Raw genomic sequence first — 27,896 nt, 5'->3', positions numbered from 1 at the left:
ATAGATTTAAATCAAAAAGTTTATTATAAATCCAAAATTTTAAGTTTAAAAATCTAACATGATTTGCGTATTTGTTAAACACGTGATACCAATTAAATTTTAAATTTTCAATACATACAAACAGAACTTATTTCATCAACGCCAGAATTTCAGTTTAACATAGATTCATGTAATTCACATAAGATACTTGTAGGTATATAAATAAACAATTACGCATGTAGATTATCGAGTTAGTTTGATAGATAGATTTAGTACAAGCAATCATGTTATTTGGAATATCTGAGATAGGTTCCGCAGTAAACACGGACGGGAATGCGATAGCTCTATGCAACTCTAGCTGCTCACATGGATTCCTGCGGTGAAACAATAGAATGCTGTCCTATAGAACATATTATCTAGTGTGTAATTAAGTAAGCGAAGTATAATGGCGTCGAAGTTCCGGTGTACGATAATCGCATTAAGAGCCAAGTATGATTATTACGGAATGTATATAAATAAATAATAATAAAGGATACCGCAATAATAATAAGTGTTTTCATTTGAATTATTCGCTTAGAAAATTTAAGTTATAAATTGAAAAAATGTTTTTTTTTTTTAATAATAGTATTATTTTTCCTATCATTTTTGTTACAGATCATTCAATATATATTTAACTTATTAAAAACATCCACATCATTTCGTACATTCGTGATTATTTTTATTTATACATATTTAATTCGTTTTTTTTTTTCTCCCCGGTCAAAGCGACCTTACATTTGTTAAGCTTAATTACTATAAGTATATGCATTTTTGTTTTTCATACATCACTATATGTATGGTCAAAGATTGCCTAAATAGATGGAGCATCGTTAGTAAGCTTCACTTTTCATTTTATTTGTTTGGTTAGATAAATAGTACTTTCATTACTATCACGATTGCATATTATTTTTTTAAGATTTATAGAGATCGATAAAAATAAAGTATTTAAGGCCAACAATGAATTTATCATTCTCGTCATTGATTATTTAATTTTAATTTGTAATGAAAGAAACACGTAATTATGATAAAATATATTTATTATATAATTATGACATTGTCATATTCTTATAGATCCGCTTTAAAACGGCACAATGAAAGATATAAAATCCGTTTATTTAAATTGAGAAGTGAGCTATGCTAGTGGATTATTAAGTTAAATTACTTAGAGTTCTGAAGAAAGATGACGCCTATTGTATTAATGCTTTCTTAATTATAGATTACCATCTCATTCTTCTACAGTTCAGATAAAAATTCAATTTAAGTCCACGATTTTTATATATCAATAGCATTTTAAGAATTCCGCGGATTGGACTTATGATATTATATCCCTTTCCCGTGTAAAAGAAATGAAAGATATTATACCTCAAAAAATCCCACATACTATGTTATCAAAATATGCAAATTAATAATATCTTAAAAATCAGTATGTTGCTTTATGCGATGACTTTCAAAATATAACAATTAATCTAACCCAACGTAATTTTTTAATTTGAAAATATTTGACTAATCAATAAACATTATATTAAGTAGAATTGCTACATAGGTACGAGTATAATATGTAGACAAGCTAAAACTTTACTCATTAATTATATTAGACAAGTTAAATTTCATAATAAGTAGGTAAAGCACTTGTGTAATGTAAAATCAGAAGTAACGACGGTACCACAAATACCCAGACCCAAGACAACATAGAAAACTAATGAACTTTTTCTACATCGATTAGGCCGGGAATCGAACCCGAGACCTCGGAATGGCGTACCCATGAAAACCGGTGTACACACTACTCGACCACGGAGGTCGTCAAGGTGTAATATAATTGGAGGAAATAATCATAGATCAGGACGATTTTTACATGCCTGTCACAATTACTAAAGTAAAACTGTAGCATAGGTATAACAAAAAAAAAGTATCAGAAATATAATGTTTTGTTTTTCCAAAATATATGCGATTTAATTTGTTACAAAATTTAACGTCCATAAATGTAACAAGAAATCGGAATATATTATAATATTAAAGAAAAGAAAAATTGTAGAATATACAATTATCATTGTTTGCTAAACCCTCTAAAATAAGATATACCTTTAGATAATTTATATATTCAAAGAATAGAATGTATTTTTAACGACGATATTATATTGTTTTAGTTTTGAACGGGATCAAACGAGCGGGATTTAAATGTAAGTATCAATTTTTTTTTTTAATAAATGTTAAAATAATTATTTACAATTTTAAAAATGATAAAACCAATCACTAGTTTTGAATGGTGTTAATATATTATTATAAACAATTACCTATAACAAAGGAATTTATACAAAAAAACTCGTTAAAACTTTATGTCAAAGTTTTGGTTAACATATATAGTATTTATTGCTTTTGTGATAGTTATTATTTACTGAAATAATTTACGTTTAAATGATAACTTGAAATAACAATTCATAATTTAAACCCTTACGACAGGTTGCATTAGAAGCTTCACGTGAAATATGGAAATTTCGCTATGAGTAATACGTTGTCAGTTTATTTGACCGCTATCATATGACTACAATGTTTTCAACAAAATCCCACATAACTTTCGTTGTATTAAATTCTTACACTATTATTCATAAAATATTATATTATAAATTACTTTCCTTTTTAATTATCTTTACCTTGTATGTATACAGCTATTATATACCTTTTTAAAATAAGAAGGTATAAACAAATTAAAATCAATTTAAAAAAAAATGTTGTTATTTTGAGGCTTAGTGTTATTGCTTAACGAATATATCCAATGTAATGCGAAATAATATATACATATTTTTTATTCTTGTATTTTAATGAACTAAATAAACTTTAAACATACCTCTGAGTCATAATAGGTATGTTTACTAAAACATCAACCAAATTTGAAAAAACGATTGAAATTAATACTGCAGTATCGTAACCAAGTTCCGATAAAGGAATAATTTTAAAATTTTCTACTTTCTAATCCCTCTATTCTGATGAAACCTGAAAAATTCAAAAGGGTACGCAAACTAATTGATTCCGTTTCGCTCCAATGTTAAATTGAGAGTCACCAACAATAATAACCTTTTGTATGGCCGATGCCCGGCTGTTCTGGCACGGCGACGGCAATTCATTCTGTATAAATTTATCATATGTCATCACGATGTGGACACAGTAGACCGCTGAATACGCAACGTGACCAAAATTATTTTTGAGGACGAGTTTAATCCTAGAATTAATTATCTACGACGATGTTCACTAATCTTGTGTGTATTGTTTAAATAATTTCTTTAGAGATTTAGGTTCTCTTTCGGTTTTGTCCGTCTCATTATTATACCTACATAATGATTACGACTAATATCCATATAATATATACTTAAGTATCTGATATTCAATAGGTTTAAGTGGATAGGTACTAACTCAGTTTTGTCCAATAATGGGTAATTCCACTTGTTCTGTATTAATCCAATAAGAGGATTATCGAATATGAAATATTATTACTATAATATTATTGGCTTACAGATAAGATAACTCAAATTTCGAAGCAATAAATATAAAATAACTATTTTCTTGACTTCATAAGTTTCACTTTATACTTACGAACTTTATTTGAAACAAGGAACCGTTATTTTAGTTAAAGTTTAAAATAACAAGTTAGTCCATATAATTTAAGTGAGAAAATTACGTATATTTTAATATAAAATATGTATACAAATACTTATATGGTAAGTAATTCTGTATGCTGAAATAATTGAATGATAAAGTTTTATCGTAATATTTGAAAAAAAAATCGTTGTCTTCTATTAAGAAATACACCATATATCGCAATAATATTTAAAAAAAAAAAAAAAATTCCTTACCCTTTTATTACAATAAGCCATACTTAACTAAAAATGCTTCTACATTCAACTAAATAGAAAACTCAATTTTGGATATTATTTTTACGTTTAACGCAATATTAGCTAAGAATATGCAGAAAAAAACATACGTTAAGTAAATAAACACTAAAAGAAATGAATTTAAAGATTATACATTAATGATATGAAACATTTCAATAAGTAAAATCAATGCAAAATACTCAAAAATTAATTAAACGCAAAGCTACCACCCGTACAAACTCCGTATTCCTATACAGTTATTGTTGAGATCGTCATAATAATTTTATTGAGTAAATTTTACGATGCGATGAGGAACCAGTATTATTGAGAGCGAAATATTACTCCATGAAAACCTTAAAAACGATTTGATACGGCATCTAGTTAAATACACTAGTTTCCTAATAAAAATTAAACAATGAATCACAAATAAATGTGATTATATTGTATCGAATAAAATAGAAATAATATATGCTCAGAGTTATATATTCGAATTCCAAAGGACAATTTCTAATTTTATAAAACATTTTTAGTCGATTCTTTATTGTTTATGTAAATTAACTTATACGCATATAATTAACTTCCATTCATTAAATATGTATATAAATACGTATCTATATATAATATATTGTTCTTATTACAACCCGTTATCTAATAGAGTCAGTCACAAGTAATTAAAGTGGTTATTGTTAATAAACGGGTCCTCCAACAATCTACATATTCTGACTTTGTTAACTAAACCCTCCAGAGACATCACTACCTAACTCTTGTTTTGATTTGCAGTGATTTCCTTAAGAATACCATGAGTTAATTTAATAATATTGTGATGACAAGCTTAAATTTAAACCAGGGTAACGATAATTAAATTAGTCGTTTTCAATATATAACACGGTAAAAAAATAGTTATTTTATGTTGTTATTGCTAATCATAATCCTATGTAAACTAGAAGAACAGAGTCTACCACTACTAATAAAAAGTTTTTCTTTTTAACCTTTGCTGTTAAATTTTAGCAGACCGCCTAGATGGGTATATAGTTAATTGTAAATTATTTTGAGTAAAAACTAGAAATAAAATTAAATACCTAATTGCTTGAATTGTGTCAGTCATAATGGGAATATATTTATATAAGACTAGTAAGATTTTAGTTAAAAAATAATATTTTATTATAGGTACACGAAGGAAAAATGTTGGTGATAAGTTTTTTTTTATTAAAACGAACTTAACTACATTAAATAACTTATCTTCCTAGACCATTGTTTGTTTTCAACTTATCTAACAAATACAGTATAAAGCTGTCCATTAGTGTACACTCGGCAAAAATATGCTTCATTTTAACCGGTGTTTACACGACGATTTCATCCGCTGTGCTTCTTAAATGGATCTTACTGGTTAGAGAACGAACAAAAAAATGCTTCACGCTTTAAGATTGATTTAATTTGAATCGTTGATACTGTATATTAACTTCAAATAGTCAGACATACTTTCAAAAACCCTTCCACCAAGTGAAATTCTAGTATTGAATATATAGAAAATATATAGAGTGATTTATGTATAACTAGCTGTGCCCGCGACTTCGTGCGCGTTGTTTGAATTTAAGTTATTTGGATATTGTAGCGTGATTTTATTTTTATTCGATATATAATTCTAACTAAAATAAAAGTAGCCTAAGTTACTCCTTATTACATCTGCTATAGGCCAGTGAAAGTCCCGTCGAAATCGGTTCAGCCGTTCCAGAGATTAGCCGGAACAAACAGACAGACAGAAAGACAGACAAAATATATGCATTTAGTAAAAATGGGTTATTTTAATATTACAAACAGACACTCCAATTTTATTATATGTATAGATTGATCATGGGCAAAATATATTAACAACCAATAATATTATTATATTCAACTTAGCGCTAATTTTCTTTGGATCAGGTGTAGTGGCTATTTTATACGTATTATTAAGAGTTAATAAGCACTTCCACTCAAGACACTCATAATCGATAACAGCGCAGATTTAACACCGGAAGCGCTAATGGGAACAAAAAATATTTTACACAAAAACTGTGAAACATTACATACATTGCACGATATTTTTTGACATATAATATTAATTTAGAGTAATTAAAAAGATCATGTTCTATTTACATTAGCAACCTGTAAATTTCCCACTGCTGGGCTAAAGACCTACTCTGCCTTTGAGGAGAAGGTTTGGAGCATATTCCACCACGCTGCTCTAATGCGTGTTTGTGGAATCCAATGCGAATTGATGGTTACATTAGATTAATTACACTTCTACGTAACTAAAGACTGAGAAATATTTCTAAAAAAATATTTTGATAACTGCATTACAACTGCGCTTTTAATTAAAAAAGGTTTTAATAAGTTTAATAATAAAGTATGCCTTTCCATTCAAATAAAAAAAAAGTAATTTCAAAATCTCATAAAGTAAGATGACATTCTTTACAAAGATTTTATTTTCAAGGTATATTAAATAAAATCGTCCTGCGCGCAAGTCGAGTTTTGCAGAGGTATTCTTGATTTAAGTTAAAGCGTATAAATTAAATAATCTAGAATGAAACTGCTGCTACCCATGGGAACTTACAGGATTCGGGAAAATAAATAAATGACATTCCAATGTTGCCAATGTATATTATTTGTGACCCTTATTTTATTATTGGTACTTCTCTTTCTTGAACTTTACAAAACAAAAATATTTTTTACATTTAGTGCTTATCCTTTCCCAATAAATCAAGTCAGCAAAAATTGGTTAATGCAAAATTCTATGTGTATAAAAATAATTAATAAAATATAGGTAGGTAATAAAACTCATCTTCATTTTAATAACTCCACTGAATAATATTGTATTGATATCTACTTCAATTGAGAACGCTGATTTTATGTTGTCGTGGACTAGACTAGGACTGGAAAATCCTCATTTATACCTAAAACACATTAGGTTGAGTAAACTGTTAAAGTCAAGTGTAATACTTGACTTTAACAGTTTACTGTAAAAGACTAATTTACAAGTAATACTTGATATATTTCGATACAAAAACGAGCCAGCACTGTGGACATGGCACCAAATGGCGTACAGATCTTTAGAAACAAATACAATTTATTTAAATTCGTTGTTACTTTCATTTCTAACGAAATACCTGTCCGTCTCGGCTTCATATATCTAAAATAAGGATTTTATCCCGAGATATTTATTCGACTATGCCTACCTTTTATTTCATTTTTCATTTCAAGCAGTGGAATTCTTCAGGAAGGTACCTAAACGTAGGTTCTAACGTAGAACCGGTTTATGTAAGATTCTTAACTAATATCACTAATACAAATAATGCACTAATGCAATAAACGTCTTCGGCACGGATTGAATAGGCTACGGGATCGTATCGATATAAGATAGTTTTTTTTTTAATTTTTTCGCATATCGTTCATTGTCATTTTACACCAGAGAAATTGTTTTAACCAAGCCTCTGTCATATACGATACTTTATTTCAATAAATTCCTGCTACCAGTAACCAAATAGAAAAGCCAAGCCTATCATACAATAGGAAAACAATTTTCGCAAATCAAGGTAACAAAGACAAAGCAAGACTTAATAATTCAAGAAATTGGTTAATAACAAAAAGCATATACATATATATAAAAGCTACCTCCAATTGTCTGAGAGAATATTAAACCTTAATTTTATTAGTAATATTTTACAACCGAACCTTACCGTACATTATACAATTATATATATAAATAAGCGAATAAGTGGTAAAGTTTTTTTTTCCATAAAACTAAAAATCACATTTTTGTACTTTAAGCAGAGATTAACATATTACATTAGAAAAGGTGGTTTATCAATCATCAAATTTTAAATGTTCAATTAACATATGGCGGGACTTTGTAAAAGTATATGAGATGAAGAAAATGACAGTTCTTGAGCGTTCTTGAGCGTTAGCATAATATAATTTCTGAACAATAATTATTTATCAAACTCTAGTATACCAAAGGGTCACAATAATTATATAATGTAATTGTAGGTGTTTGTAAATAGTATGTATTAAAATGCACATATTATTTCTTGGGACTTTTAGTACTAATAATATAATAAATATTTTTATAAATAATAATCATATCACTTGAATAATTAAATCTCTTAAATAGCTCTCAGCTACTGCAAATGACGATAAATATCCACACTAATTAAAAAGTAACAACATCTCGTGAATCAGCAATGAGAGTATCGGACACGGCTCAAAAAGGCTGCTTCTCATTCTGATCTTGTTCAGATTAAAAGTACAAACTACCTTTCATTCTGCAATCTAAGCTACAGCATTATAATATCAAATAACGAGTTAAAGCGAAACATTAGTATAATTTGAGAAGAAAGAAAATCTTTACAACTTTAATTATTTTAGGCATTTGCAAGATTTAATTAATTAATTATGTTCCTAACTTAGATTGTACACATTAAAACTTAGGACTAGTATCGTTATTTAAAAAGATTAGTGTTGTTTTTGGCTTAAATAAATATATCATTAAACCCTGGTCTTTATACATCAACGAAGAAAATTTAATACTATAAATAAATTTACATAATCATATCATATAACCAAAACAAAGGTCTACTTTAACAAAATAGCTACGATAAAATTGTATTGCTCACTTATAATATAAGTCTCGTGAGGCAATGTATGGAATACCTTAGTAGCGCTGCAATCGCCACCGTAATCTTTGTCATTGGAAATAAACTCATTGGCTGCTGTCATATCGTCGCCATACGCCACAGATTCAATACTAAAGTAGCTAGCATTCAAGTCAAGCAAAAGCAAAACAATTCTCGTTGTCTATGACAACTACAAGCTTCACATAGACGCGTCATCTGCGTCGAATTTTATTATTTTTATAATTTAGTAATGTGATTAAGAAAATTGTGATAAGTGTGATTTTATACAAATCTTCGTGATAATATTAGTGTTAAGATTTGTTATGTTATCTTTGTTCTTCGGAATAAACTACGAGGTAAGAAAGCTGCGAAGTCAGTGTCGTCAAGATTTGTTTAGAATTTGCGGGATCGATAACCCGGTCGGCTAGCCATGAGGCGCGACGCTGAGGTTATGTTGCGAGTTGCGAACCAGTATCCGAGTTCAAGTAACGGTCCCGCGGACCAGAGCGAGCCGACTCGTATTACAGCCGCAAAATCCGGTCGGACTTAGGACAAGTTAGTTTATAATAGCGTCTAGATCCTCATTAGCCGCCCTCATTCCGTTACGCTTGCCACAGATAATCACTGTAAATAAATACTTCGGTATTTAGCTTCGCTTCAAAACGAGGAGTATTTCCTATGCCCCGAACCTTTAGCGCTCGAAACCTTTGGATATTCCTTATGAGATGTGCGCCTGTTTTCCAGCTTACCCTGCCTGCAGTGCGTGCCAAGAGCCCCAGAGTCCCAGCCATTAGATTGAGTGGAGTGTCCCCTGCCCACACGTAGCCCTGTACGCAGCCAAAATTCCGCGAGATACAACGGACACCTCCTCCAGCATGGATCTGGAGAAAGCCCCCACTCTCCATGAAGAAGACTCCAAAGTTACCCTCACTATCAGATTGATTATGCAGGGGAAGGTAAGAATGTTTGCACTAAACATAATAACAAATACTGGGTGTTTTCACATAAATTCTATTTGCATTCTCTGTGAAAGTGTGCACTTTACCTTCTTCTATATTCCCTTATCTTTATAATAACATGAGGCTATTTATAGATTAGACTTTTAACTTACATTCACTCTTAAGTGATGTATAATAGTTTTACTTCCTTCCAATAAAATATTGTATGCTTACCACACAATGGAAGTCATATAATAATCATTTTAATCAAATTTTTGTGCTTTAAAATAAATAAAGAAAACATAAGCAATAGTATAAGAAAAATTGAACATTACATAAATAATAAAATAATATAAATACAATAATTGTCTTTTAAATGAGTTGTATGACTCTAAAGTATGTTAATCTTACATGACATTGATATTTAAATCCTGTTAGAAAACAGGCACTTGTATGGATGCCTAACACAATATCCTCTTTATATATTACCTTGCTTGCTTAGAATAGGTTTTTGTAGCTATTTAAAGAAATTATCTTACTTTAATCATTAAGCTGTTCCTATTATTACATAACTGTAAAAGTATACTATTACATGCTTTTACTTTCCAATAATTGTTTAGAAAGTGTTTATATCAATTGTACAATCAGAAGTCAATGCAAATAACCTTAACCGAGTTAGTTAACATTAATTCAATCAAGAGCAATTAATCTGAGATGGTCCTTCATTAATTTAGCATTCGATTATAAACAATATTTAGATGTATCAATTCAAAAATAATATGATTATATCCATATATATCCATCAAACATGCTTATCAACATGCTAATGCCTATTAATTAAAATCCAAAACCAAAGGAAGTGACTCATAAAATTATGGTACCTTATTTTGATCGTATTAAAATTACCAACAAATTGATTTCTATCAAATATTCATGTATTATAGGAGTATTTATTAATGGAATTAAAAAATTACAAATAATGTTTCATAGTGGATGTTGATTGTTTTATTAATAACTTTAACATAGCATAAAAGACAAAGGAAGATCATATTATTGTCACTTATATATATCTCTTAAGAAATGTGTTTCATTTTGTTTGCAAAATATCATAAAAAAAAATGACAAATTAATATTTGTTTATTGTAATGAACAATCTATATGATATGAAAATTCCTGTGTTGTTGACAAAGAAAATTAATTCCCCTGTGAAATAATTATTTAAAATGTGAATTTATAAATAAGCGTTTGCAATATAAATGGATATAATTGAAAGTAGAAAACTACAAAACACTTCAAGGAAATATTTTTATTGTGCTCATAAGCCGTAGCTGAATAGTTTCTAATTAAATACTTAAATGTGTCTCAGCCGTGAAATGTATTGATGTGAACGTCTACCTATGTGATATGTCTAGTATCCAGTTTTAATTGGCTGTAATCCAATATAAAGTATACCTGGCATCTTGCCAGCTATTGGCACTCTCCCTGTTCATCAAACATGTCGATTTGTATCTTTTTCTAATTGAAATAATGTAAGTGATATTCACCATTCAGAGCCCTTTCTTTTATTTCTTCTCTTTCATGTCTGTTTAGTTTTTTAAATTAAAATCGTGATTCACTTAAATTGCATGCATACAGTTTATATTTAGTAGCGAGTCTTATTGCCTATTTTACATTACAACTCCACACACTTGTAAATATGTATCTTCATTATGTCAACAAGACTCACAAACAAAGCACAGCTTGACCTTGTTTGTGAGCTCAATATATATTTGCATGTTTGCATTAAAATGTATAATAATTTAGCTTGAATAAACTGCATAATGTTTAAATGTAAAGTTCTTTGAACTGATAAATACTTTCGCCATCAATCCCACTTCTATTTGCGTCTTTTAAGATGTATTACTTGAGAGGCTAGACTGACGCATGTGCATTGTTCACATACTACAGAAGTCAACTAGCGTTGCTGCCAGGAACAAACCGGAGTTACGTCGCCGACACTCTAAAACTGTCATTGTGCATCCCTGATACTATTATTGCTGTAAAGAATTGCTGTGCTGCATCTATTAATGGATACCAGACAGGAAATCTTTTGTACGATATAAATCTTCGTGCAGTTGCATTAATTATGCGTGAGCTTGTTGCACAATACTTGCCAATGCTAACTGCATTAATAACTGAATATCTAAATTTATAGTTCTTTAAGCGAAATATAATATCATATTTTAAACTATTTTTTTTTATTATCATATAGGAGGTTGGCAGCATCATTGGAAAAAAAGGCGAAATTGTTAAAAGATTTAGAGAAGAGGTGAGCAAAACAAATACTTTTTATATTTAACTATTTTTGACTTTAAACATTTGATAGCATTTTAATTCAAATTAAAATATATATTTAAACAAAAAGACCTATTTAATTATACCTATAAATATTACTTTTATAATTAACTCAATATAAACATCTGGATTTAATGTAATAACAGCCACTTTTAAGCAAAATTTAAAAAATATACTTTGATAATGATTTTGTTGCAACTTTTTTTTCAGTCTGGAGCTAAAATCAATATATCAGATGGATCATGTCCAGAGCGAATTGTTACAGTCACTGGCAACACGAGTGCTATATTCAAAGCTTTCACACTCATCTGCAAGAAGTTTGAAGAGGTTTGTATATAAATGTTTTAATATAATAAATGTGTAAAACAATGAACGGAATGAACTCCTAATACATATTATCATAGAATATGCATTAAGAGTTCTTTATTCTTATGAAAATTTATTATTATGTATAATAAACATATAATAAACAATTAAATTATGAAGGAAAATTAGATATAGAGGATTGATTTATTGATAATAATCAAAGTTAAATAAATATAAGATTAAATCATAATAAACAACTATTAATCCCAATAAAGTATAATAACAATTTTATATCATAACATATTACAAATTATAACTATATTTCTTTCATGCACTGTTCTTATGTATATGAATGGTTTTTCGAAAAAAAAAATAAAGTTTTTACTTATAAAAAACTTACAATTACAAAACATTATCAATCATTCTCAATAAATGAAAACGTAATTAAGGAGTCATTAGTTGATTGATTGAATTAATATAATAATATTTTCTCAGTATCTCACGTCAACAATAAACAAATAGAATCGTACTCAAGGGTTCACAAAAAATAATTTAGACTCAAAATAAAATCTTTTTAATGGAAACTTTATAATTATGGCAAATAATTATAATTTTCGTCGATTCCTCTATCAGTTCTGGGTTGTCTTACGACAACTTTGATCATCCGTAAGTAATGTATTAAATAAGCATATAGAGGAATTAAGTTTTGACTATTAGAAAAGTTCAATAGTTAAAGTCAAAGTCTGAACGAGCGATATCGTCTCCGTATCGCTCACGCAACCCTCGCCGTCCTGGCGGCTGCGGCACCTCGGTGGCTCCGCCGGCTGAGAGCCCGTACACGTTGCAGTGGTGCTCGCAGTTCAACGAGGGCGGCGGCGGCGGCTCGCGCGCGCCCATCACGCTGCGGCTCATCGTGCCCGCGTCGCAGTGCGGCTCGCTCATCGGCAAGGGCGGCTCCAAGATCAAGGAGATCCGTGACGTCACGGGCGCCAACATACAGGTACCGCCCGTCCGCTCGCTTGTCGCGCTGCCAACTTCTTGGCTCGCGGCCGCTGCTATGAATTTGTACTGTTGACATAAACTCACACCCGATTCGAATCGATTCGAAGCCACCCCCTAAACAGACGACTTCCCGAGATACCGACAAGATATTTGTGTCCATTTTTGGATATAAATATCTTGTCGGACATACTATATTATAAATTCGAAAGCAACTCTGTCTGTCCGCCACATTTTCATACCGATTAACTTAATCAATTTCTGTGAAATTTGCTACGAATTGAGATTGACATTTTTCACCCTTTAAGTAATAATAAGCATAAATAGTTGTAAACTAAACTAGTTTAGTTTAGAACTAATTTTTTTTATAAATGTAACCTTTGCACATTTATCTATCTAATTAAATTTACGCTAAGTTAAAAATACTAAGAAATTTAATATTATTGAATTTTATGTCCAAAAATAACAAAATCTTGTGATTGTTATAACATTGAATCCATCATAAATTTTTAAAAGCACTATACTCTCTTACTAGGTCAATCTAGTCGAATAGTACATTCCGATTTAGTGGTTAAGTTTCACAATATAAAATAACTTATTACTGTCTGTAATAAAACTTTATGATATATATTACAAATTTGTAATATTTATATCACTTTTTAACTACTATATTAAAGACAAAACTTCATTTTATTAAAGGTTGCAAGTGAGATGCTTCCAAACTCAACTGAGAGAGCGGTGACGATCAGTGGCACATGCGACGCCATAACACAGTGCATTTATCACATTTGCTGTGTTATGCTCGAGGTGAGTTCAAATATATATAATACATAAATACTGCTGACTACACATTTACTTACATGTAGTATATCTTAATGGTTTTTGTAAAATTCCTATTTAGCAAATGCTACCGATGCATGTATTCATCTACACAGTGTAATCTAACCTAAATAAATTCATATAAGTTGTTTTTGTATTCAGAGTCCACCAAAAGGTGCAACAATTCCATACAGACCAAAGCCAAACGTCGCAGGACCTGTCATACTAGCTGGCGGTCAAGCCTACACAATACAGGGAAATTACGCCGTACCGGCGCAAGATGTAAGTTGAATTCATTTATACAAAATTATGATGATGGCAAAATTATTAAATCGTGGAGACCAATTCGGCAAGAACCACTTAGACAAATACATCTCATGCTCGTCGGTGAAGGAAAAAATCATGACGAAACCTACACGTATTATACGAAAATTTATCACATGTGCAGTGACGTGAAATGAGCTCTAATCCTTCTTAAAAAGGGAGAGGCCCACTGGGCCCGCATTTACAGGATGTTACTTTATATTATTATGTGGTTTTCAGAAGGATTACATAATTTTAAGATTGGTACTAAGAAAGAGATATATACACTCATTTCAAAATTTTATGTAAAACACCTTTGAAGTTTTGATTTTCACATCTATGTATGAATAATAAAATACCAATAAATATAAGTCTATAATATATTTTTTTGTATTAAACAGTTTTCTAGTGAAAATGATATATATCTAAATATATATATATATATAAATCCTTATCATTAATTATTGTAGCCTGTACCAACAAAAGCTAAAGGAATATATATTTAAATACGGAATATACTATGTATGTATCCGTCGTCTCGTATGACTTGCTTTGGCACTCCACTGACTCCAAAAACAACTAATTATTTATAAATATTTCAAAAATATACCTATTATTTTAAACTTTTACCTAAATATATTAAAATATTTGACATTTTAAATAAGCATTTAATTATATACTTTAAATATGTTCAGCCATTGTAAAAGAGCGCCCCGTCTGCCACTCTGGGTCTTTAAAAAAAAAAAAACAAATGTTTTATTTCCTAGTTCTCACCACTTCTTTGCTACTTAAGTTGATTTTTCCTTGAAATTTAAACGGGTTTACTAGAAAGGTGTAGGAAGAATACGGTCGAATTGAGAACGTCCGTTTCTTTGTTGTTGTGTAATACACATAGATAGTCGTTTCAGTATCAGTATCACTCAGACTTTTTTGCATATCGTTTGAAAAAATAATTACGTTTAATGGAGGACTAAATACAATCATTATTTTAATGAAAAATGTAAAATAAATATTTAATAACCCCAACTAGCATATTGCAAATAATTTAAATTTTTATCTATGTTAGTCGCTGGTAGTAATTTATTTTGAGCCTCTATAGCTAAGAGCCACTAGCGTCTTCCACGAAAAGGTTTTAACATCAAGCAATATAATTCTTATACAATTTACATACCTATATGAATTGTCAAAAATCAAGTTACTTGCACTAAAATGTTAATATTTTGATCTGACTTTTGATAGATAAGATTTATTCATCCATCTAATCACCTTGGCAAACTGATTTTCCTTTGCATATGCATAATTTGTATTTATAAATACACCTCGTGGATAAAATATACCATTATTTAATTTAAACTTATGTAAAAATAGTTATATATCTGTTCAATTTAAACAAAATATAATTTCAATATTTATTAATTAATTATTTTGCATAAAATAACAGGATAGTATTGACAACACACCTAATTTAATAAACGTGGGAGTTTTTCAAAATTGACCTCGGTATAGTCGTGTATGTGTACAATGTATATATTTCTCTATGTAAAATCTGTTCAATATAACATGGTTATTAACTTTGAATACAAAAACGCGATTTTTAAGGCATTTTCAGTCTGTAGAACCAACTTTCGCCGGCGATTATTCAGACTTGAGAACTTTCAAAAAAATTATCTACACCTTTTTAATGACCGGCAACGCCAAGTGCGTTCAGAATTCCAAGGGTGATGGTAGTCATGTTCTATCAGGTCAGGCCATATGCTCGTAAAGCCATCGATACCACATAAAAAACGCAAGCACTTTAATCCCATAAGGCACATTCGTTTTTGTTGCCCTCAAGGTATGTAAACCTTCAAAATAAGAAAAATTAAATTAATGATGAATTGAAAATAGTTCACGAAAATGAATAACTAACAAAATAATATTGGCTCGTTCTAAACTATTTTAACAATTTATTATTTCATATCCTTCAAAAACTTAAATACAAACAGGACAAACGTTAAAAAAAAAAAAAAAAAAAAAAAAAAAAAAAAAAAAAAAAAAAAAAAAAAAAAAAAAAAACAAATAATAAACGCCTTTTATCATTAAGTATTTAGTCGAACATTCATTAAAAAATCCACTACCACAGATATATAAATTAGTACTGAGTAGATATATAAACTGAGTATTTACACTTTAGTTTGAGTGTTTAGTAGTGAGTATTTACATTTACACTTTATTAAAGGATGAAAGAGGTCGTAAGTATCATATTTAGTGTCCAGCATCATAATTTCAGCGAAGACAATGATGGAATTTCCTAATTAACGTAAATGTGTTAGAACCCATAAATAAACGAGTAGTAAAAATACAAGAGAAGGTCCAAAAGATCGGCGACTGGAGGGGAAGGATGGTTGTAATTTTTAGGTAACATGGTAATTGGGAACTCATTTAAATTACATCGTGTACTGAAGCGGATTTTTTTTGACTATTCAGACCTTATTATAAAAATGTATACTTTATATATTCATTCCTAGAATGACTATACATACATATATAAACAATATTACTCTCTACATCCATATTTTTATTATTCTGTATCAAAGCAAACCTTTGTAGGTAAATATGTAACTAATTCTACTAAATAACAGAGAGTGTAAGGCGCTGTCACAGACTGATGACTGTGCACAGGTCTCCTAGTTCGGTTACAGATGCTATCATTTTTTTAAAACCTAAGTAAACTCATTAAGCGTTAAGAAAATTCTCATGTTCTCGTCTCATTTTTAAAATTAAGAATAATTATTATATATTTATATTATTTTTTCACTGCTCTCGTTTAATCGCGGCTTTTTTCGTTGTTGCGGTATTTTGCCAAACAAAAATAGTCAGGGCTACCTAATACTATATTATTATCTTTTAACATCTTGACTCATACGTTGTCAAGTAATGGTTTAACAAATAATATGATGAATTTTTCATAATAGAAAAACAAATATATTTCATCAAATGCAACTGCAAATTGGTGACGCTTAACTCTAACCACCTATTTGAGCTGTATGATGAGAATCCTACAAGGCCTTTGAACTGGATTGTGATTGGATACTGATTTGAGTTTGAAAAACATCGACCTAAATCAAAAAAATAATGTTTATCACCTTCTATGAATTTTATGGTGTCAGCATTCAGGGATTGGAAGATTTTTAATAGTTGTAAAAAAGAAAAACGTGTAATGAAAGCATAATATTTTCTTTGTGAGTATAATGCTTGCATATTTACAAGGGTAAAGTGTAGAATTGTCCCCAAAGTGAAAACAAAGACAAGAAGACTATTTTGAAACGCTCAGAGAGTAATACCAAAAAAAATAAAAGTTTTTTAAAAGAGTGTTTAGAATACCAGTATTCTCTGTCTCTAAAATTAGTACGCCAGCCTACTAATTTTTATGAATTTGAAAAAATTGAATAGGAAATTTGGTTTGTACTTTGATTTTCTTTTTGTCTCCATAAATTACTCTTGGTCTTACATAAACTATTTAGTAAAAATTCGAACGTGCAAGAAACCAACAATACAAAATAATATATCTAGCAAGACATTAGAAGATATTGTCGAGAGCTAGCCCAGGCTAAGACATGTTAGGACGTGTGTGGTAGTGTGGGTATGTGACGGGTGTGGTGTGGCAGGCGGTGTGCGCGCCCGTGTTCCCCGTGCTGGAGATGAAGCCGCCCCTGGTGGGCGCGCTGCCTCCCGCGCACCTGCTGCCGCCGCTGCACGAACACCACCTTGTGAGTGACCGCCGCCCGACCTCATAGAGCCCCGATAACCCTTACCACTTCTTGACTCTTCCGATCTCTATGCTCTCTTTACTGTGATCGCGGGGCGGGATACTCGTCAGCAGAATTGATATCGTTGGAATTTTGGTGAATTTTATAAAAGAAGAAAAAGAAATTGGCGAATAAACAAAACCACTTAATTCGAAAATTTTAAAACTTATTTATCATGAAAACAATAATATTGTTGGTTTAAAAAAATTAATGTACATATATATTTTAATGATTAAAAGTTATTGTTCACTTTCAAAATCATCAAATTCTCGTAAATTATTAATCTTTAAAAATAATCTTAATTGAACTGTATATACATGATTATTTAACACGTCAAGCATACGGACAACTGGCGATATGCTATTTCTCTATGAGGTTGAGTGGGATAAGGAGTGAATTTATGTGATTGGTGCTGCCCCATATACCCCAAGTTGGCTTAGATGTCTTTCCATTATCCCCGTAGTCGTTAATAACTAAATGCGAATGAAGTAGTTGTCCCAATGGTGTGGAATGGTCTCATTTATTAATTTATTTTGCGCTGATACCCTATGCTTTGCTAGGAAGTACATGATATCCAATACCTGGCTTCAAAATGATGCACGTTAACCTGACCCCTATTGTTAGTGTGTAATATTTAACAGTCGTAATAGTAGTTATCCTACCATTTTTTTCAGCACAATTGTACATTCAATCATTATGTAGAAAATATATTCGTAGATACTATTCGTAATATATCAAGCTTTATCTGTTTGTTTTCTGGCATCGCCGAGACGAGCTTTAAGTTTTAAACATTCACTTGCATTAAGATGGCGCAAATGATTTTTTCAACGTTCCTATATGTGCACCTGTCCTTACTTAGCCTTTACCACGCCTTGACCGATTTTATTTTTGTAATACGTTATAATTCAATGATTAACCGCCGTGAAGTGCATGTTATACATGACACTATTTGTTCAGTTATAGAATTCAAAATGAACTTGTCCTCCTCCCAATTTTGGCAATGCATTTTTTCACGGGCAGCACCACTCGAAACTCACAACGTGGTGGACTTTCGAGCAAAGAGAATTCGCATTGCCTGTTTTTTCACTTAAATTTTTAATATGAATTGTTCGAGAAAACAATAATCTGTTTTTCTACTTTATCACATAAATCAAACTTGCAGAGTTAATGCGAATTTTCTTTGGAACAATATTTATTACTCTAAAAACTATTTTTTACCCAGGCAACCCTTTCCAGCGATCCCATCCTCATCATATCAACGGAGATGAAAACAAGCAGCTGGAGCTTGAAAACATTATATTGTATCTATTGCTCAATCGTTCAACAAGATAAACTTATAATTTATTAATTTTCAGATGGGTGGGCTAGCTAAGTCACCGCTAGCAGGATTAGCTGCTCTCGGACTTGGAGGTCTCGGACCAGCGAATACTGGCGGTCTTAATCCAGCAGGTAAATACTATAAACTCAATTGGAAGGAAGATCAGTCCTTTGGTCTTGCAAAAACTGACTCCGGCTGATTCTTAAATTTCGAAGGGGGTAATGTATTCTCTTGGTGCTTTTGCATGGGCTCACTTTGGCTCAACTTCAACACGATGAACCCACATCTCAATCCCAAATTTGGCGTAAGATGAAGATCTTCACTATCACGCGTACTACCACTTTTTAGAATAAAAAGTGGTAGTACGCGTCAATTTGCGGTAGCTTTTAACGTTCACAACACCTATATTGCACTAACATTTTTTTTTCAAACCAAGATCTCATCACTAGGGATCCCCAAACTTGTGCTTTGAACTATTCAGATAGCTGTTTGTCTGTCATGTTGTCTTTATTATAACAGTGAGATTTATCTCATTCACATATTACGGAAATCATACTTAAATAATGTAAACGAAAATAACGCGTATCGTAACAAAAGTCACAGTACGATCGCTCGCCAGTTCTGTAACCGAGTGTGCCCGCAGCGCTGGCGGCGCTGGCCGGCTCGCAGCTGCGCACGTCCAACCAGACGCGCAACACGCCCGCCACCAACCAGCAGTCGCACGAGATGACGGTGCCCAACGAGCTCATCGGCTGCATCATTGGCAAGGTCGGTCGCACTCTCGCCTTGTAATTGAGATCATTTTTATTCGTAAATCATCATTTTGTTAGATGGTTATTTTTATCAACCGCTGTTGTGTTTTTAAGCTAATGTAAAGAATGCCGATATCTGTCCGTATTTTTTTTGTTGGTGTATTATAGTATCGGTAAACATGATGCATACATTTTTAGGGGGGCACCAAAATCGCAGAAATTCGCCAAATCTCAGGCGCAATGATCCGGATATCGAATTGTGAGGAGCGCGAGGGTGGGAGCACCGACCGCACCATCACGATCTCCGGCAACCCTGACTCCGTCGCTCTGGCCCAGTATCTCATCAATATGAGGCAAGTCTTTTAATATTATTTAAACTAACGAATCCTCTAAAATATCCCTACTTATGCCCCACGAACAAATTGTAACCCATTCGTCCAAAACGTTATGCCTAGCCCACCTTTAAGCAACAGTTTATTTGTCATCCCCTGACATTCCTTTGATTTGTCTCTACCTATTATTGAGGCGTTTCGATGACCGAATTAATTTGAACGTTACACTTCGGATATGCGCATCTATTGTACAAATTAAAAAGTATTGCCTGGTTTCCGAAGTACTTTAATCGGTAGTTTTTCGTTTCGATAGAGTTATAAATTCGATAACTTTTGAAAGTAGATTTCCGATTAATGCAATGTAGTATAATCTCCGTTTAAACTAAGGTTTATTTAACTGACCAATGTGTGCTCGTAATCGGTTCCATAACTTTATTTGACGTTTCATTTTGTAACAAACTACATCAAGTGTATTTTTGTTAATAATACCATAACGAATACGATACGAATACATTTTCCCTAATTCGAAAGTATTCTGTGTTTAATTCCAATGTACTTTGAAACTTAAGCCGAAGGAGAAACTATTTCAAAATGATTACAGAGAGAATATTACAATACAAAATTTATTAATTTTTAATAACACCCGTGAAACTTTGACCGTGCATTTAAATATTTTTCTTTTATAAATATATGAGTAAAGTAATATACAGTGAAAAAAAAACCGCGCAAGCGCATAACTGTTTCGTATTTGGAAAATATGAATTATAAACTAGTATTAAGCGAAATGTGTCCGTATACACAGACCCATTGGAAGTTACTAGACGTTTATCTTTTACAAAACTTCGGTTAACTAATAGCTAGTGACCATTGGACATGGACCTTCACAAAACCGGGTTTCATTCTATTTATCAACATTCCATGAATCATATGCCTTAAATTCTAACACTCGGTGATGATTAACCGTAAATTTATAAATTAAACCGTAATAAATTGTTTGTATATACTAATATTTAAAAAGATTATTTAGTAAATTAAAGTTTAACTTATTTATTTTTAGAACGTAATTAAACCTATGAAATACTAATTTTCAATTATAATATTAATTATTATCAACGTTTATTGTTCTAACTAAAATTATACATTTAGAGACTATGTAATTTTAGGACGTTCGCTTGTAGAAATAATTTAGTGTGCGCATAAATACCTCCACATCGTACATCGTACTCGTACCCGTACTCGGTCACATCGGTCGCGGGAATATCACGAAAGCACACGGACCCCACCGGTCAGTCGCCGGTCGCGCCCGGTCCGCCGGCATCGAGACGTCTCAGGTTGTCGCCTGGCCCTTTACAAGAGTCCTGTCCCGCCCCCGCAGTGTGGAGCTACAGAAGGCGAATCTGGAGGGTAGCGCGTCGGGTGCGGGCGGCAGCGGCTCGAGCCCGCTGGCGTCCGCCATCCCGCTCGCGCAGCTGCTCAGCAAGAGCGGCGCGCTGGGCGCGCTGAGCTCGCTGTCGGCGCTGGGCGGGCTGTCGGACCTGCTGGCGGGCGCGGCGCCGCCCGTGCAGACCACGGGCGTGCACCGCTCGCACAAGTCCTTCGCGCGCCGCGCCGACGACGAGCCGCCCTCCAAGACCTCCAAGGAGCGCAATAAATACAGCCCCTACTAGGCGCCTCGATGTCGCTTTGGCTCCCGCCGGATCGATTTCTTTCCCTCGTATCCCTCTCCCGTTCTGGGGTTGACATCGCTCGTCCAAAGAATATCGATATCGATTCGAGAAAGTCTCCGGGCGCGCTTTCTTCGTAGTCGGTCCCGTTTTTTTTGTTTTAAGAACGATTTCGTCTAAGGCTCGGATCGCTCATCTGTGACTGTCGTATTAGGAATCGATGAAATATACTTTATATGTTTTAGAAATGTATTATTTAAAGCGAGTTCGTAGTGGGTCACGTTTGTATGAGTGTGAGTTAATTACGTCGCTGTTTTTGTGTGACGCACTGTGAATCTCGTTGTCGGTGTAAAATTTTAAAAGACTGTTACGTCTACTTAAAGTATACACAGGTTGAAAAGTAGTAACGGGGAAACATTCGATGACAACCCGTCGTAGCATAACTCGTCACCAGTTGCACACAAAGAACTATTAACGATTCTTAGCTTATTCGCGTTACAAACTCAGTAACTATTCATTGATTCAATTTATTCAAAATATAACGTTTCACTAATGATTAATGATATTAAATATTGTTTAACTTTTCTACAAATTCGTCAATATATTCTACATTCCCATCAAACGATAATATTTAGTAACATGAACAGTCATGTCAGTATAATGAGCTTGTATCGTTTACTTGTAATGATTATCTTGTAGTGTAGATCAAATGGAGGTGAAAAAATATATTGACTTCAAATTGGCACTTAGATTAGATGTTGGATTTGTATCATAAAAGTGCATCCATGTTGTAGTTCTTCAAACTGCACGTTCATACGCACGCGCATAAAAAGACAACGTATTTCTGCTTTTAATGAAATGTTTGAAATTTTAAATAATCATTATTTCAGTTTTTAAACGAAACATTTAGTAAATAATGAAACTGGTTCTGAATTCCCAATTCCATCGACCCAAGATCACAATCCAGCCGTATACTTTACAAGCGACTGCTGTTTGTGCTTACGTACATTCGCTGTCTTTGTCTTATAAAAACGAATGAGAACCAAAATCGAGGCAACTAGTGAAATTTAACGACGCGTTTTAGAGTTATGTATAAAAATGATAGCATAGCTAATATTTTTATACCGTCGGTAGTCATTTAAAAATAGAATTTAGGTTAGATCTAATCTTTAGATTCGTTCTACTAAAATTATAGTTTTCGTCGCGTCGTTGTCTCTTATTTTTCATGGCCATTATCGTTTTTTTTTTTTTTGTATTGTCGAAGGGCAATGTTACCCACTTTTATTACTTTTCAATCTGACGGTTTAACTTTGTAGATTTTTTTGCATATTTATTACTTTTAAGCCCTGGTTTATATTAGTATAAACAAATGTAATATTAATTTTTATAAAATCTATTTTCATATTTTATGTCTTAAAATATTTTTTCAATAACTTGTGACGAAAATTCCAAATTTTACATTTGTTAAATCGCTTTTATTTTGACAAATATTTTCAATCGATGCTACGTAAATAATTTTTAAATCTATTTATTTGAATTACACTCAAAGCAATAGTCATCTAACGATAACTAGGAATGTGACAATAGTAGAAATACGTAGAAGCTTAAAGGCTGTAGGTATACAGAGTGCTTCGCGTTTAAACGATTGTATAGAAGTCTAATGTAATACAGATACAGGGTGTCTAGCGAAGACATCAAACCATACTTCAAATACTGGAAGTTATTTGTTCGTAAGTCCTTTGTGTTCCAAATCGCTGGTACCAAAATCAGATTATTAACGAAAAACTTTAATTGTTTTGTATATTAATCCTGCATTGATAATTAAACTGAAGTATAGTTTGATGGCGATAGATGAGTTTTAACTCTGTATATTTTTTTAATTAACTTAGATTGTCGATAATAAGGTTAAAATGTACGAGGATAACGGCTAACTGCTGGAGTTTTATCAATATAACGAAATATTATCGGTTTATGTTTTATTTATATATCAAACCACTTTCATTATATTGTACGTTTAATATTTCTCTTTCACAGCAATAATAGTATTTTATAAAAGTAACTTGTGAAAACTTGTCATCAGTTAAGGAGTTAGGTTAGTTATTGTAGTATGGAATGTTTTGTACTTCACATTGTAAAGGAGAGTTAGTTTAGAATCTGAAAGTAGATAATGATGAGGATAATAATAACTACGTTTTACCTTTACAATATCTCGTTAGTTAGGGCGAACATAAAATCGAGGTCCAATTCGAATGTTTTAAAGTTAGATATAGTTCCAGGTGGAAAGCAGATTATTTGCCTGTCAATATAATTTTATTCGTAATTTAAAATCATGTTAACTATAAGATAATAGACATTTTCTTTTCAGGAATCGTATTATTCGCTAGTATTGTTAAGAAAAAGTGTTAAGAACTTACTTAATAAAATCATAACAAAATGTGTCGTTTTCCTTGCCCCATGCCATACCGGTATTTGTCTAATGTGTTTTCGTGTCAGGTACAGATAAATATTTTATTACGGTCTGAAATACAAAGCTTCCTCAAGACCCACGCCACTTCCCTGTCTACTCAGACACTTAATATTCCTGTGATACCTGAAAGCTGACATTCGGTCCAACGTGTACCTTCATCCTACAGCTCACCGGATCATCCAATATCCTGGTAAGATGTTTCTTTCCCTACATTTTAATTTTTCTCCTAGTTTTTCCACATATACGGACGAGACGCCCGTCGTCGACTAATCGTACCGACGAAATTCCTCATTGCTTCCAAATCCAATTTACCGTAACAGTAATGCAGTAGGCCCGTGTAAGCGCGAGACTGAGCCGCTCCCTCCGTTGCAGGATCACGATGGAGACGGCGGGGCTGCCGCTGCCCGGCTACCACTACATCGCGCCCAACCACATCGTCAAGGCGCCGATCCATTGAATGGGGCTCCGTGGCCAGACTTCCAGCATTGCAACCAAGTTCTACAACACCGACCGCTACTACATCCAACCGCAATACGGGAATCTGGCTCCGATGTACTTCTTCAAATAAAATAAAAACATTTCGACCAAACGATCGGGAAACGAGAGGGAAAGCGATCGGCGAATAGCTGAATGTATGTTTACATTTGTTACGAGTTTATAAGTATTTTAGATATTCTTATATTTATTCTCCAATGTTTGATTGATTGGAGTTCACCCGTCGGTCGTGTGATCGATTGTCGAGAGAGTGGTAGTAATTCGGCACTCGAATGATGAAAACTAATTAAAGGACTGAAATTTTGAATATTTATTCGGTCCGTGAACAGTGCACGACGATAAATATGAGGAGCGCATAATAGAAATCTATAATTTTTTGCCTTTGTTCACTGTTCAGGGAATAAGATTTCCGACGTCGGGAGTGACTAAGCTGATCGAATTTACTACGGATTTAAGCGGTCAAATAATTCTATATTCGGTTGGATCTTTCATTATTTATGATCGGTAGAGTACTGATCGGAAATAAACAAATGTTCGAAATTATTTAATCGAGCGTCGGCGTACATTAGATGTAGATGCGTTACAATCGACCTCGGATCTGCTGACGTAGCTTAGCGTTAGACTAGCGAACAGAGTGAGAGGGTTAAAGACAATATTTGTAAATAACATAATCGTAATTACCTGGAAAATTAGGTGTTACAGTAAGCACTCTTACATTCTTGCGTTTAATGGCAATTTTGTTCCAAAAATCGTATGTTATTGATTACTTGAACTGCACCGAGAAACATTTTTGTTTGGAGGTGCGACCGGTTGTTTCGGAAGTCATTTTAATTGAAAGATAGTTCGGACGCTCTTGACATTATGATAAATTGTTTTTTTCTTGCGATTTTTGATATATTCTACTCGTACAAAATTGTCATTAATAGCCAGTTTGTAAGTTTTACAAGGTCCGTCGTGCGAACGCGATGTGGCTTTACGAAACCGATGGGATCAAATCCTTTAAGAAACTTACATTAACAGAGAAACGGTGGCGAACTGAAACATTCAGTATATTATATTTTAAAATATCGTCTATTATCACAAAAAAGACGTTAGATGTAAAATAGTGTTACTAAATGTGATAGTCTTCTAATTTATTTAACATTTGAAGAATTCTAACATAAACACCTCGTGTACATCGGCAACAGCGTTTTAAGTCGAATAAATAATATTGGTCCAGGGATCAAAGCCAAAGATTGTTGAATTTGTTTAACATTATGAATGTTGTGGATTTATTGCTAAATTATTCTGAATGTAGTTACAATTTAGTGAATTAAGAACAGTTTATTTCGATTACTTTATTACCCTCTCCAGACTGCTCATGATATTTAGTCTTAGATTGAGATTTTAGATAGTCTGTGGTAAGAAACATAAAAAAGAAAAATGAAAAAAAAAAGTTTAGGTTTAACTAGACTAAGGTAAGTATAGGACCAGTGTATTAAGATGCTTTCCAGTAAAGTATTTTTGATCTTTTAGAAAGAAATAGTGCCACATTATAAAATATTTTGTGCCAAAATACATGCAACAATGCCAATAATAAACAGTCAAGTTAATATATAAAAAGTAACACTCGATATTCGAAACTATTGGGTATCTTAAAAATTGAAACACGTTAATTTAAACCACCAATAACATTATTTTGCACCCTAGAGTAAGACCACTTTCACAGTTAGGATAAAGAATCTTCAAACATATCCCTAACGTATCCCTTATGTCTTCCCTTCCAGTATTTAATTGTGAATTTTTGAACTTTAGTGCCAAATATCTATATACAATGATTTTAATTATTATGTGTTTGTGACGTTCTTAAAATTATTATAATTACAATTAATAATATTTTTAGTACTAGTCAAATTGGTCTGATAAAAAAAGACAAAACGTTATTTAATAAATTCTAGTCAAAATTATTGTTTGGATTGGTTATTTTTTTATTTTATACTGTATTTTATTTAACTATACTTGTGTATGTCGATGAAAAATATAAAAATATGTTTGCGTGCTCTCACTTAAAGTATTTTATCTTAGCAATAAAAATAATAAACTCAATTATTTATATAAAAAATATATACAAATAAGACAATGTATAGAGCTTTTTAACTTTAAGTAACACGCAGGTATAGTAGATTATAATCTATACAAATAACTCGGTAACGTTAAAAGAGTTACTAGAGAGAGAAAGGTAATTCTATAGCTGTGATGTACGATTGAAGAAGCACTTTTGTGCTGCATGCTACGTCATTTTAAACTGAAGAGGTGTCGGAGGGCATGTGAATAGTTCTAGAGGACGCTTCGTAGCGAGGTCACGTGGTCACAGAACGTAGGACGTCGCTAATGTAATTCGATGAGCGGCGATTTATTATTTACGTGGCATGCTATTAATGGCAATTGTAACGCAGATACTTTCTGATAAAGAAGTATTTATTAGTCTATTGGTGTTGTTGAATTATACATTTAGTACAGTGACATTTAAAAATATTACTTATGTACTATTTTCGAGTATATAAATAATTTGCAATACTTTGAAAACATCCAATATTGTAATCGTATTATCTTAGGTATTATTGTTACTGTTATTTTGATTTGCTCAATTATTTAAATGTTTATATAAGCTAGATCTGAAGTAATCGTGTTAGTTTTGTTGGAATTTAATTGTAGCTTAAATATTTAATGCGACGCTAAAATGTCCGTCGTCTTCGGATGTGTGCAAGAATTTTCCACTAGGAAAACAAGAAGACAACATCCATGTCTATGTCTACTTTGTCTCTTTATATAAATTATTAAATATGCGTAATGAACACTTCTAATGTTATTA

At 32.1% G+C, this 27,896-nt stretch overlaps 1 protein-coding gene across 10 annotated transcripts in view; it reads left to right on the top strand.

The window, feature by feature from the left end:
• LOC125065490 (poly(rC)-binding protein 3) overlaps positions 1-26,953 on the top strand; it is a 191,582-nt gene extending 164,629 nt beyond the window's left edge. For 2 of the 10 annotated variants that reach the window (XM_047673121.1, XM_047673120.1), the window contains 12 exons: positions 2,163-2,195; positions 9,275-9,486; positions 11,720-11,776; positions 12,013-12,129; positions 12,956-13,108; positions 13,807-13,914; positions 14,089-14,208; positions 17,877-17,978; positions 19,373-19,466; positions 19,979-20,103; positions 20,286-20,440; positions 21,795-22,268. In XM_047673121.1, coding sequence (XP_047529077.1) covers positions 9,406-9,486; positions 11,720-11,776; positions 12,013-12,129; positions 12,956-13,108; positions 13,807-13,914; positions 14,089-14,208; positions 17,877-17,978; positions 19,373-19,466; positions 19,979-20,103; positions 20,286-20,440; positions 21,795-22,086 — 1,404 coding nt within the window. In that variant the 5' untranslated portion in view covers positions 2,163-2,195; positions 9,275-9,405 and the 3' untranslated portion in view covers positions 22,087-22,268. Of the gene's footprint in view, positions 1-2,162; positions 2,196-8,675; positions 8,887-8,933; positions 9,086-9,274; positions 9,487-11,719; positions 11,777-12,012; positions 12,130-12,955; positions 13,109-13,806; positions 13,915-14,088; positions 14,209-17,876; positions 17,979-19,372; positions 19,467-19,978; positions 20,104-20,285; positions 20,441-21,794; positions 22,269-24,922 lie in introns of those variants that run through there. The other 8 variants (XM_047673129.1, XM_047673127.1, XM_047673124.1 and 5 more) reach the window with 8 other exon arrangements.
• Positions 26,954-27,896: the final 943 nt, after the last annotated feature.

Source organism: Vanessa atalanta, chromosome 7 (assembly GCF_905147765.1).
Source record: "Vanessa atalanta chromosome 7, ilVanAtal1.2, whole genome shotgun sequence".
Classification (NCBI taxonomy): domain Eukaryota; kingdom Metazoa; phylum Arthropoda; class Insecta; order Lepidoptera; family Nymphalidae; genus Vanessa; species Vanessa atalanta.
This window is presented reverse-complemented; position numbering and strand designations above follow the sequence as displayed.